A 13471-nucleotide genomic window follows, 5' to 3' on the forward strand; every position below is an offset into this window, starting at 1 on the left:
CACAAACAACCATACTGGGACTATGGGGTGCACAGTTAAAATACGCTTTTAAGACCTCCCTTAGCCATACAAGACCTTGATGGGCTCTTGTAATTGTCTAGCTGTTCAATATCAGCAGTCTTTCCACCTTCCCCCCTCCACCCTGCTGGTAATGTTTCTCTTTGCTTCACAAATACTACGAAAAACACAACATACAACCTAGTCATAAGGCATCTCCAGCATCCTGTCAATCTACCAAATGCACACTCAACAGTCATCCTGCACCAGCTCAGACAACAGTTAAATCTTTCCTTGCTGCTGTCCAGGTTCCCGGTGTATGTTTTCATGAGCCAGGGAAGCAAAGAGGAGGACGGGTCTCTGAGAGTCACAATTGACATTGCAACCCCACCAACGTGAATGTGCTAGTCCAGGAAAAAGTGTCTCTGCACATAGACTATATTCCTAAAAATGTGAGGATTATGCACCTTCCCTAACCATCCTATGTTAATGTCAGTAAAACATCCCCAGTGAACCACTAGTGCTTCCATAACCAGGGAAAAATATCCCTTTCCGTTTATGTACTCAGAAGTAAGGGCGGGGTGCCCAGAATCAGGATGTGTGTCCTGTCTATTACTGCCTCACCAGTTTGAGAAGCCCCTTGCACTGAATCCAGCTATTATTTTCAGTACATTGCCCATAGTCATAATCCTGTGCAGCAGAACATGCTTACTGGCCTTATAAACCTGGAAGATGACAGCCCCCACCATAGACTTTCCAGCAGTAAACAGGTAGCCCCCTAGCTGATAGCAATCTGGGGTTGCAAGCTTCCATCGTGCGACAGCCCTCATTTTTCCACTGTTAAAGCAGCTCTCATTTGGTGTCTCTTTGCTGCAAAGCTGGGATGAGCTTGACACACAACTCCAGGAATGTGGCCTTCTGCATCCAAAAGCTCTGCAGCTACTGCTGATTGTTCCCGATTTGCATGACAATCCAATCCCACCACTTGGTGTTCATTTCATGAGCCCAGAAGCATCAATTCACCATGTGCAGCTGGTTAGTAAATGCCTTCAGCATACACATTTTCATTCACTGTCTGCATCATCCCTCCCCTCAGTTTTCTCATTTTTATAGCTGCACACCCAGCTGCTGTGGTAGTTGTTGAAGAATACAGAAGAATCAGGCACCCGTCTCTAAAATAGACATGAAAACTCTACTGATCTGTTCAGCATCCGTGCTTCTGCCAGCAAGATGGCAGAAAGACTGAAATGAAAACCAGCATGAGGAACTGAGAGTATTTTTAAAATGGCACGAAACAAGAAAACTATGGGATGCAACAGAAGGAACTGTGGAAACTTGGCCACGAGCTCCCACAATTCCTTTAGAGGAGTGCTGGTATCCCACAACGCCCTTCCAAAATATCCCAGAAGGCAGTGTGCTGATGGTAGCATGGGACACACTTGGATGCCAACCCGCAATGCAAAGCACCTTTTGCTGATACAATCTCTCACCGTGAGGATGCACTGCACCGTTAAAGGCAGTCAAGTGTTCAAGTGCTCTATTGAAATTGCCACGTTGGCAGCTGTATGCCAGCAGTAAAGCTTTCTAGTGTAGACATGGCCTTCGATCAAAGTTTCAATTTTACATTTGAAACAATTTTTCCTCTAAAATGCATTATCTGAAGGGAAACTCCCTTTTGATGACTTATGAGAGGGAACGATGTATTAAGTAAGGGCAAAGCTCTCCCATCTTGCTCATTAATATACACTATATAGATTGCAATTTTAAAAAAATAGGTACAAGAACATTAAAGGGTGCAAAGTTAGGCACTGAAAAGTGTAAGGAAATGTCAAGGTTGCCTGTGCTATCTTACTTCTGTCCCCTTGTGCATTTGTACATTACAGTCTTGAAGTACATCATCATAAACTATTATATTCTCCAAAGTCTTGTCTCATATGGTATACAGATTGAGGGCCCTATGAGGTTCCTATTGATGTCAATGGAAAGAGACACACTGACTTCAATGGGAATTAGATAAGATACTGAAAGAGGTAGGTGTACATAAATTCTGCTTGCAATAACAGAGTAAATACAGAGTAAAGCAAACTAAAGCCTAGGGGCCAGATCCTCAGCTGCATTAATTGGAGCAAGACTAGTTTATCCCAATGGATTTACTCCAAATTTACATTGGTGTAATACAGTAATTTTTGGCTTGGAGCATACAGGATGGATAGTATGTAGTGAACGTATACTACCTTGGCTGCTGTTGTGTAAATGCTTGAGCTGAAACGGTGGGCAAGATTGTGGTGGAAGGATTAATTGGACCAGCACTGCTGTACTACCCACTTATCCTACCTACACTAGTACTGAAAAGGTTCAAATTAAAACCAATGCAGGAAAAGGATTTGTAAGACATACTCTGAGTGAATGCCATTGTAATAATACTGAAAAGATCTATGAAGCACTTCTCTATGGACACAAAGTATTTTATGAGCATTCCAGGTGACTGAACTGGAGTTGTCAATGTTCAGTTGCCTGTGTAGATGGGACTTATGAACAATACATTTTCCTATGTGGAACAAAGTACTAGAAGAGTATATAGTATATACTATGTGGGCCAAGGCCTACTACTTATGACAATCATGGGAATATAAATCGGCCACCAAGGTTACATTTAAATTCTTTTCAAACACAAATATAATTTACTCATATTTATTTCTAAATGGAACTTCACTGCAAAATTTTACTCAGAACTCAATTAGCATCTTCTGTATGGTTATTCTTCATCACAAGTTCAGTATGGTACTGTAATGATTTTTACTGAAGAACTGTCTGCATTGTTTGATTGTGTAAGCTTTGAGTGAGATTACCAAAAAGAATTATATTTAAAAATGTAAATATTGTAGCGTGCCTTACCTGGTAACATCACTACTTGCTTGCTCTTCTTGATGAAGTTCAGACAATGATGTATCTCCGTTGCTTAAACTTTCAATCATAGACAGCTCAGCACTACTTTGAGACATGTCTTTGGACTTACTGAGATTTGCTAATGATGTTACCACATTTGCCAGTGTGCTTAAATCCCCCTGACAGGCCTCAACCTAGGGGGGGGAAAAGGATAGCTTTAATCCTTTCACACTGACAGAACCTGAGTTTGTAAAGGAAAAAATTCAGCTTTCACACTAACAAATGAAGACATGGAATTGCAAACAGAACCCATGAAAACTAAGTTGCTTTCAGTAACAGATTAATTAAAATGAAGAAATCAGAGGTTGCACATGTTAATTTTGAAACAATTTTTTCAAAAATGAACTTTTACTAGTAGTTGACATGTATTTTTATGGGAACAGTACTCCAAAAAGCAACAATAATTATGGAAAGACCTGCTGCTTTTAAATTATTCTTAACTATGGGAGGAAGAGGATGGGGGACATGCACACTTACTAGTTTCGCTAGGCCAAGCTCATTGCACACACTAGGGGCTCCTTGCATCCCTTCAATTCCCCCCACAAGCTCCCTGTGGTGTTCCATCCTCCCATCTCCCACCATTTCTGGAAGTCCTTGCAACCACCCCTATGCTAGGGTCTTCAAGATGTGTGGTCCCTATCTGTATGCTACTGAGGGTTTACGGATGAACACCATGTGTCCTAAGCCAGAGGACCTTATGGCTTCATCCGAGGTGATAAAGGGTGGGGTGTACCGACCGTGTCTCCAGTTCCTTCTCCACCGCAAATCCAAGAGATCCGCAGCAGAGGGGAAGGAGGGCGGGAAGTGGAATCCAGATAAGGACCACACAAAGAATCTCCAACTACAGGTAAGTAACCGCCTCTTCTTCTTTGAGTTATGGTCCCTATTGTATTCCACTAAGAGTGATTAACAAACAGTACCTAAATTGGAGGAGGGTGCAAGGATTAGGATGGAATGGTTGAGTGGAGGACAGCCGCACCAAATGAGGCATCCCTCACAGAGTTCTGCACCAAGGTGTAATGTGTAGCGAAGGTATGTACTGAACTCCATGTGGCCGCTCTACATGTGTCTCCAAGCAGCACTTCATGGAGAGTGGCCGTGGTTGAACCCGGGGCTCTCGTGAAATGGACCCTCACCCCCATGGGTGGAGGCAGTCCTGACAAGTCATAACATAGTGTAATGCACCCCAAAATTCACTGGAGATTCTCTGTGTAGAGACTGCATGCCCCTTAACTCTCTCCACTACTCTGATAAGCAATCTAGGAGACTTCCTGATCAGTCTTGACCTCTGCAGTAGAAGGTCAAAGCCTGTTGGAGGTCAAGGGAGCGATGTCATTGTTCCTCTTCTGAGGCATGAGGCTTCAGAAAGAAAGCAGGTAAGTGGATGGGTTAATTCAGATGAAACTGGGATACAACCTTTGGTAGAAACTTGGGATTGAAAAGAGGGACATAAAGCAGACCCAGTTGCTCAAAGAGTTGTTTCATTAGTGTTGATAGAACGAGGTTGAGGTCCCACTGAGGAGTGATAGATTGTGCATGTTGGAAAGTTCTGATGAGATCTTTCCAAAACCTAGCAGTCATCGAGTGTGTAAATACACAGTGCCTTTCCATGGAGGGGGATGGGGTGGAAGACGCTAATTGCTGCTAAGTGGGCTTTGAGGGTGAGCCCCAGTGTTTTTAAGAATGGGAGGTAATCCAAAAGAAGAGGAATCTCCACTTCCTCTGGGGAAAGCTCTTTCTGTTGGGCCCAGGAGGTGAAGCGGTTCTGTTTGGCTTGGTAGGAACCACGATGTTGCTTACTACAGTGTTGTGGAGTTTCCACTCATGATCAGACACAAATCTGCTGCTGAGAGAGTCTGCAATCACATTCTGAGTCCCCAGAAGATAGGCTGCAGATAGCAGGATCTTGTGTGCGATGCACCAATTCCATAGATTGACTACCTCTGCACACAGAGCGGTTGACTTCCTGTCCCCATGTTTGTTGATGTAATAAACAGTGGTAGTGTTGTCCAACATGATGAGAACATGATCAGAGCAGATGGATGGAAGAAATGTTTGGTATGCCTTCCTTACAGCCCGGAGTTTCAGAACGTTGATGAGCATCCTGGATTCCCAAGGAGTCCATGTTCCTTGTGTCATGTGATCTCTCGTGTGCTCCCCACCCTATGAGGGCTGCATCGCTGATGATTGTCCTGTCCAGGGAGGATGGGACGAGAGTACCTCAGGGGGAAATGTCAGCATAAGATCTATGGTATGTCACATGTGCGAGTAAACTCTTTTGGAGCCACATCTGGACGCTGTGAAGGTGAAAGTGAGTGAAGACAGTGACATATGTGCATGATGCCATATGGCCAAGGAGGGATAGGCAAGTCCTGGCCGGGACCGACAGACTGTTGACTTCTTGGACAGTCGGAATCTGACCGTTGGTAGGTAAGTTCGTGCTGTGATTGAGCTGATGGAGGCCCCTATGAAGTCTAGGGACTGTGTGGGAACCAAAGTTGATTTTTCAACATTGACGCTGACTCCGAGGAAGGAAAGGAGTCTCAGGAACATGGAGGTTGAGACTCGAGCTTCATCTCTGGATCGTGCTGCTAGAAGCCAGTCATCGAGATAGGGGAATATAAGGACCCCATAATGCACTCCAAGCTGGTAGAAAGAGTGCTAGACAACTGCCAAAGGGGACGGTGTGGTTGATGGTTCCTCAGAAATATCTTTTTTGAGAGATTTGCATGTGTGAGGAGGAAGGCTGTGAAGGTGGACCTGGAGGGAGAGATCGTTGGGTCTCTTGGTGGTTCGTACAGCCTCCTGTGGAAAAACTGGGAAATCCTGTACTGTTATGTGGATGGCAAGCAGTAGAATTTAGGCTTGGGTGCTGGTGGGTAGATACCAGCGAGTGAAGTGTGGCTCATGAATCTTTGAGGATGTGGAGGGACTCGTCTGTTTTCTGATTAAAAAGATTAAATTCATTGAAAGGGAGGTCCTCAATGGTACTTTGTATCTCCCTGGGGAAGTCAGAGGAATGAAGCCACAATTCCCTCTGCATGACAATGCTTGTAGCCATCGAGCGTGAGGAAGTGTCTGCCGCCATAGGCACAAACTTACTCAGACCTCAGGGGGTGCTCGACCGCTGCTCCTCCCAAGGCCCTGCCCCCACCCCACCTCTTCCCATCTCCTCCTCTCCACCGCCAGCGCCTCCTGAATGCCACTGCATTTTCACTGACCTGTCTGGTAAGGGAAGTCTTTTGACTAGACCTTTGCCAGATGAAGCAAGCAGGGTAAAGTGCATGAGAACAGAATAAGGAAATTGGACATCAGTTGAAGAAAGAAAAAAGTGTTAGAGTAAATGAAGAAACCAACAGAACTCATATGAAAGTGGGAACAGAGAAAAATCAGGCTAAAAAAATCCATGAGGAAGAAGCATGTTGATTAGTTATCTCTTAACAACTGAATGTGTAATGGGTTTGAATTGCTGTCTGATCTGTTTTTTGTTTAAATTTAAGAAACAACTTCTTTTTCCTGTATGCCGCTTTTCCTGGTGAGGGTCATGGCGGCAGCATGGAGAGTAGGGAGGACCAGACGTCCCTTTCTTCTGCAACAGGTTCCAGCTCCTCCTGAGGAGTTCCCAGGCCAGCCGGGAGATATAATCCCTCCAGTGTGTCCCTGGTCGGCCTCAGGGCCTCCTCCCAGTGGGACATGCCTGGTAGAGTTCCAAAGGAAGCTTCCCACGGGGCATCCTTATCAGGTGCCTAAACCACCTCAGCTGGCTCCTCTTGATCTGGAGAAGTAGTGGCTCTACTCCAAGGATCTCCCAAATAGCTGAGCCCCTCACCCTGTCTCGGAGAGTAAGCCCAGCCTCTCTGCGGAGAAACCTCATTTCTGCCGCTTGTATCCGCAATGTCGTTCTTTCAGTCATTACCCAAAGTTAATGACTGTAAGTGAAAATGGGGACGTAGATCAACCTGTAAACCGAGAGCTTTGTCCAAGAACTCAGCTCTTGCTGCACCACCACAGACTGGTACAGCGTCTGCATCACTGCAGCCACCACACCAATCTGCTGGTTGATTTCATTGTCCCACTTACCATCACTCATGAACAAAACCCCTAGATACTTGAACTCTTCCACTAAGGGCAGCTACCCCTCCCTGCCTCACCTGGAGAGTGCTGATTCTCATCCCAACCGTTTCACACTCAGCAACAAAACGTTCAAGTGTGCGTCGGAGATCACAGTCTGAAGAAGCATGAAGGATATCATCTGCAAACAGCAGAGATGCCACCTGTAGTGGATACACTCCACAGCTCGGCTGTGCCTTGACATCCTGTCCATGAAAATCATCAACAGGAGTGGGGACAAGATGCACCCTTGGTGGAGTCTAATGCCCCCCTTAAACAAACTCGCCTTAGTGCCAAGAATATGATCACAACTCTCACTTTGAGAATAGAGGGACTGGATAGCATGCAAAAGCAGCACTGGCACCTCATATTCCCGCAGCATTTCCCACAAGACATCTTGGGGAACGTGGTTATATGCCTTCTCCAGGTCTACAAAACAAAGATAGACCGGATTAGCAAACTACCACGATCCCTCGAATATCTGCGAGAGAGCAACAAGCTGGTCTGTTGTTCCACGACCGGGACAGAATCCACATTGTTCCTTCTGAATCTGAGGTTCAACTAACGGGTGTTATCTCCTCTCCAGCACCCGGGCATAGGCTTTGCCAGGGAGGCTGAGGAGTGTGATCCCCCTATAGTTGGAACACACCCTCTGGCTTCCTTTCGGGATCACCACCCCGGTTTGCCAGTCCAGAGGTATTGCACCTGCCTTTCACGCAACATTGAAGAGGCGCGTTAACCACAACACCCCAACATTGTCCAGTGCTGTCAACATTTCCAGATGAATTTAAGAAACTATATTTCCTTTTCCACCTCAATGACTATGTCGTGAATTCTGAAACGGTACTTAGTTTTGTGAGAGTATACATGGTTCAGGGAGAAAACTACTACTAAAGGTATTTGTGAAATGCATTCAGATAGAGCCATAGCTACCTTGGTAAGGGATTCCAGGTCACCCAACCTTATTTATATTTTCAAATAATCAGCACGTGAATGCAGAAATGCAATTAAAGTTGCACGATTCAGAGACGTTATCCAAGAACACGTGTGTAAGAAATTTGTTAACATACTGCGAGTCCAAGTAGGAAAGTGGCTGGCCCATGTTCACCAACCAGTCAGCACAAAAAGGAAAAAAGCCTGCTGTGCTCAGAGTCCAAAATACAAGAAAAAAAAGTTTTCTTGCAAGAGGAATAAGACTTTCTACAGCCAGCAATTTTTAAATGAAAAAGAGAGGTAACCTTTATGTCCTAGGTTTTCTAAAACAGGTAAGAATTACAGGAAGGTGTGTTAGTACTTGGCACAGCTAAGTCATGCCTTCACTGCTGCTACTTGTACTACTACAGATACATTGCTGTTTATACTTATGTTAGTTCAATGAAAGCTGGCAGAAGTATGTCTATGTAAGCTGGGGAATCACACCTCTAGCTCGTACTGTAGATGTAGCCTTAGTATTTTATTCATGTCATCACATACCTTATCTTGTGTCATAAGCACAGTAGGCTCACTTTTTATTCCGGACTGATGGATATTTACAAACATTCCTGACTCTAGCAGTCCTGTTGATCTGAAGGGGAAAAAAAGTACAAATTTTAGTCTTCTGATGTTTCTGAGATCAAGAAACTATTAGTCTTGAGCACTATTAACATACCTTGCTGTTTCATTGTCGGTTACAAAAGTTGGAGTTGCAGCAAGTGGGCTGCGCAGATCTTTTCGGATGTAGATCTTTTCTGTAGAAGCCGCACAGTTTGAAGATTTTTCTCGTGATACTTCAATTGGTTTCCTCTCGCACTGAACAGCTAACAAAATGGTGTGTAACTATTAGGTGAGAACCCAAAATTCACGAACAGTCAGATGGAGATATCACAAACAAGAGTGTTTAAGAAATTGTGTCCTGTTTTTCCAATTACTGCTGAAAAAGCTTGAAGTTTAATATATTTGTGTTTTTATATAGACGCTATATTGAATAACAAAAGTGCATAAAAATCATTAGCTATGACTCTGGATAGATAAACACACTTGTTTTTATGTTGAAGGAGTCAAAGACTGAAGGTCAAACACATAAAGGCCAATAATTTTAAATTTATGAAGAAATTAAAAGTGGTCCTTAGGGAGTTTTCACCTGTCTGGATCCTCGTGGGAAGGCTTTTTTGCTTCATATTGTCTCTGTATATCTCCTTTTGTCTGCTAAGCCCACATGTTCCCTCCCTGTTTGGGAAAGGGAGGGAACATGTCTCCTTTTTATGCTCCTAAAAAGTGTCTCCTTTTTATGCTCCTAAAAAGTGTCTCCTTTTTATGCTCCCTCTGGAAATTTAATCCACAACTACTCAACCTCTTGGTTCCATGCCAACAAATATGGCATCATTAAAATAAACTGGAAACTATTCTACCACATGGAGAAATCTGACTCCAAACAACAAAGCCAACTGGAAACTTACTTACACAACTTCATTTTAAGAACTCAAAGGGAGAACTTCTCCTTATGAGGAAATAACTACTTATATACTTACAACAAATTTAGTTTTGTCATTGCAAAACCAAAACACGTACTAAAAATGTTTACGAGATGGAACGCCTTAAAATATGTAGGGTCTTATTCTCTACTCTGTGACATGAATTTTAAGATGGTGTCACTCCATTTACTTCAACGGAGTTACACAATGGAAGAGTGTGGTGACCCAGACCAGTAAACTGTAGGTTCAATCCAGTGCATAATTTAAAATAGGCACCAATGCACCTGGCCACTTTAAAGCCATTTACCCCCTAGGGACTACAGCATTACATGCTACATATAAATACATAATGTTTAATATAAGGTTGAGATTCCATCTGTGGGACTATTTTAAGGTAGCGAGACCATAAAAGTCACAAAAAGGAAGGATTAAAAAATAAACATGATCACATTAATCCGTAACTTTTAAAATTACATTGTCTTTGAGCATGTACATATTTAAAATCTGCCAGCACAAGGAAATTTCAAAAAAGAACTTAGAACTGCAAGAATTAAGTCATATGTGCCTGCTAATCTCTGCCTGGGAGATACCTTCCTCTGCTGGGCAAACTAGGTAGGGTGCAGAAACTGCTGGACAAACTGACGGGAAGGTGGAGTTATTCAAAATTTCTTCAGCTGCTAAATTTACAACCAGACAATTTATCATAGAAAATGGATGCCTGTTGCCTAGGAACAACACTTTATTCTTATTTACTCTGTTCTGTGTGTTTTTAAGGTTATTTCAATCTTTGACAAACTGCCAAAATTCAGAGTTTGAGTCACACTGGACTTACCATTCTTTAAGGAGAAGCTGATCTAACTATTTCATAACAGTAATGAAGGTAAAGCCTGATTTGCATGCATACATAACAGTATATTCTCCACAGCACAAACCTTGTCATGAATGCCTGCTATATTTTATATATATGCCTGCTTATATATTATATATATATATATATATATATATATATATATATATATATATATATATATATATATATATATACATACATACACACACACACACACACTCTCACTCACCCCCTACCAGATGTATAAATCCTACTTATACTTACAGTCCTGTTTCATTCCAAATGCGATGCATCTCTGCAGCCTACAGTACTGACATCGGTTTCGATGATGTTTGTTAATGACACAGTCTTTTGCCCCTCGGCATGAATAAACTAAATTCTTTCGTATGCTTCTTTTAAAGAATCCCTTGCATCCCTCACATGTTACTGCTCCATAATGACGTCCTAGTTGAAGAACAGCATAAGTCAGGACATTAATTTTACAGTGTTAATAACATTTTCCCTCTTTTAAAAAGAAATTATATTTAGACAAGTCAAAGAGTATGTATAACTTTACATAGACAAGGCACGGATGTACTTTTTTAAATGAGTTACAGATATGAAGATACTACCAAGTGGCTAGAGAATCACACAGACAAGCAAACTAACCAAATCTCTGGTTTAAACAACTCACGCAAGATGACCATTTCCCAATAGTTTATTAACTCCTTGACTCCAGTGTCTTTGTTGCTAGCAATAGCAGACAGGCCCGAAAACTGGCTTCCCCCCTCCCCAGGAGCATTAGGATAAGCATGAGTTACTTGAATTACACATACTTTAGTAATTTTTCTCAGTGACCCTCTAATCAAGTTATTTTATTGTCTATCACACAATTTAGCAGCATAACTGCACGATTTAAAGATGACAGAAAGACTGTATATATAAAGAGGAGACAGTATAAATGTATTCACTTGATGACAATGTCTGTTACCATTTCAAAACTATCGATTTTTTTAAATTGGGGTAAAGATAAATCCTAATTCTCTTTTATAATGAAAGTATTCAGTGATGCAAGTAAACAAAAAATTTGTTAAATCAATAAAAAATTCAACATTTCCACAGCTTTTCTCATTGTGCTATTCTGTCCCTACAATCCAGATTTTATTTTTCTTTTAAAATCAATATTTAAAACCTGCTTAGCTGAAAAAATAAAACCCTGAGTATGGCTACAAGAATACTGCATTTACAGATTAAGGCACTCTTGGTCATTTAGACACAGCTACTATACATACTGTTAATTTTATAATCCAGAACTAAAATCTAAAAAGCAAGGCCATACAGAAATGTTCAAAAATACGTATTATGAAGGTATCATGGCTGCTCCTCTAATTAAGGACAATTCACAAAAATCAATTTCAAATGTTGACTTATTCAAAGAGGATAAACTTTAATTTTATAGGTACTTTACTCACTCTTTAGAGACTTCCATTCAGATGTCTGGAAGAGATTTCCAGAGATTCTAACTTACTTTCAGATCCCTCTAACATAACCATCTCAAATGTCACACACACATGAAATTTCATACAGTTTCACGCTACAAATAAGGTTGTTTTAAAAATAAATACTTATAAATAAAATGGTTTACCATAACAGTTTTATTTTTCACTTTGGAGGGTGACAGTTTTGTTTTTTTTGCAGAGTACTTCCATTATTTGATGCAGTCTCTCTGAGTCTCTAGACATTCTGCCTTGTCGCTCTTTCCCTGGTTCCCAAACTAAGGCCCTGAGCAGCCTCTTAACTCTAGCTGCCTCTATGACCCCCCATCCTTATCAATTCTCCTTCAGCCTCCCCTGCTCTGACAAATCAGACAGACTGCCAGATGGAGCAATAGCTTCCCTAATGGAGCTAATTCTAGCCAATTCTCACAGAAGTTAGGCTAAAAGTCTTCCCTTTCTATGTCCCCTTCCAGGGTGCACAGAGAGAGGGGGAAATTTGCAGCCAAACCATACTTGAGAAACAGGGCTTGCATCTCTACTAAAGAGGAAGCTTCTCCCTTTAGTGAGCCTTTGGAGGTTTGCCTGAGTGCAGTCCAACTCTGACAGATCCTGGAAAACATGCTGCTAGGCTTAACACATACCAGAGACTCAGAGGGAGGGATGGATAGGGAGGAGAGACAGAGCTGGCACAGGGTTGGGATAGGCAGCACAGCTCTCCACAGACTCCCTGGCGCGCAATGCACACTTGGCATTTGGTTCCCTACTTTCATTACCCCCTTCCATCTGTTCAGTCCCCTAATACTGTTGCAAAGGGCATTTTTTGGCTTTTCCCCTTTTACCTTAACATTCCATTTTGATAACATATACATGCGCGCGTGCGCGCACACCCCCACCCTACCTTAGTGGAATTATAAAGTGTCCTCAGTGTTTGGGCAATTCCAAAAATGATGACTCAAATGGCTTAGCACAGTGGTCCCCAACCTTTTTGTGGCCAGTAGCACATTTATGTTTTCAGAAGAGTGTGGCGGGCGTCAACAATTTTTCAAGGCTTATTTTGTATTTGTACATTAAATAATACAAAAAACATCATATTTAATATTACATAATATATGAATCCAGAGAGAAGAGAGTAGCTGGAGAGAAGCCGCGAGGACAGAGAACACCGGTGCCCGCAACCCCGGAGTTCTCTGTCCCCAGCAGGCGCGGGGCCCCGGCTTCTCTCCCCTGCTAGGCACGAGGCGGGCCCCACACCTGTCAGGGACAGAGAACACCGGCGCCCGTAGCCTGCAGCCCCAGAGTTCTCTGTCCCCGGCAGGCATGGGGCTGCGGCTTCTCTCCGGCTTAAGCTGCGGCCCTGCGCCTGCCAGGGACCGAGAACACCGGCGCCCGCAGCCCCAGAGTTCTCTGTCCCCGGCAGGCGTGGGGCCGCAGCTTCTCTCCCCTGCTGGGCACTAGGCGGGTGCACATAAATGCCCCGGCGGGCGCCATGGCACCCGCGGGCACCACGCTGGGGACCACTGGCTTAGCACAAACAACTCATAAGAGCACTTTATAATACATTTCTATGGTCTTCCCTGATTGTGTCTGTTTTGTATTATAAACAACTAGCACGGTTTTTCACAGATATCTTAAGTTTAAAATAA

The 13471-nt window shown here is 42.9% G+C and overlaps 1 protein-coding gene across 1 annotated transcript in view; it reads right to left on the reverse strand.

Annotated features, from left to right (window-relative positions):
* NR2C1 (nuclear receptor subfamily 2 group C member 1) overlaps nt 1-13471 on the reverse strand; it is a 97140-nt gene that overhangs the window by 25865 nt on the left and 57804 nt on the right. The window contains exons 7-10 of the mRNA XM_065402952.1: nt 10618-10797; nt 8702-8849; nt 8527-8617; nt 2893-3077 (exon numbers count right to left, since the gene is read on the reverse strand). Coding sequence (XP_065259024.1) covers nt 2893-3077; nt 8527-8617; nt 8702-8849; nt 10618-10797 — 604 coding nt within the window. The remainder of the gene's footprint in view (nt 1-2892; nt 3078-8526; nt 8618-8701; nt 8850-10617; nt 10798-13471) is intronic.

The sequence above is a fragment of the Emys orbicularis genome, chromosome 1 (genome assembly GCF_028017835.1).
Source record: "Emys orbicularis isolate rEmyOrb1 chromosome 1, rEmyOrb1.hap1, whole genome shotgun sequence".
In the NCBI taxonomy this organism is placed as follows: Eukaryota; Metazoa; Chordata; order Testudines; family Emydidae; genus Emys; species Emys orbicularis.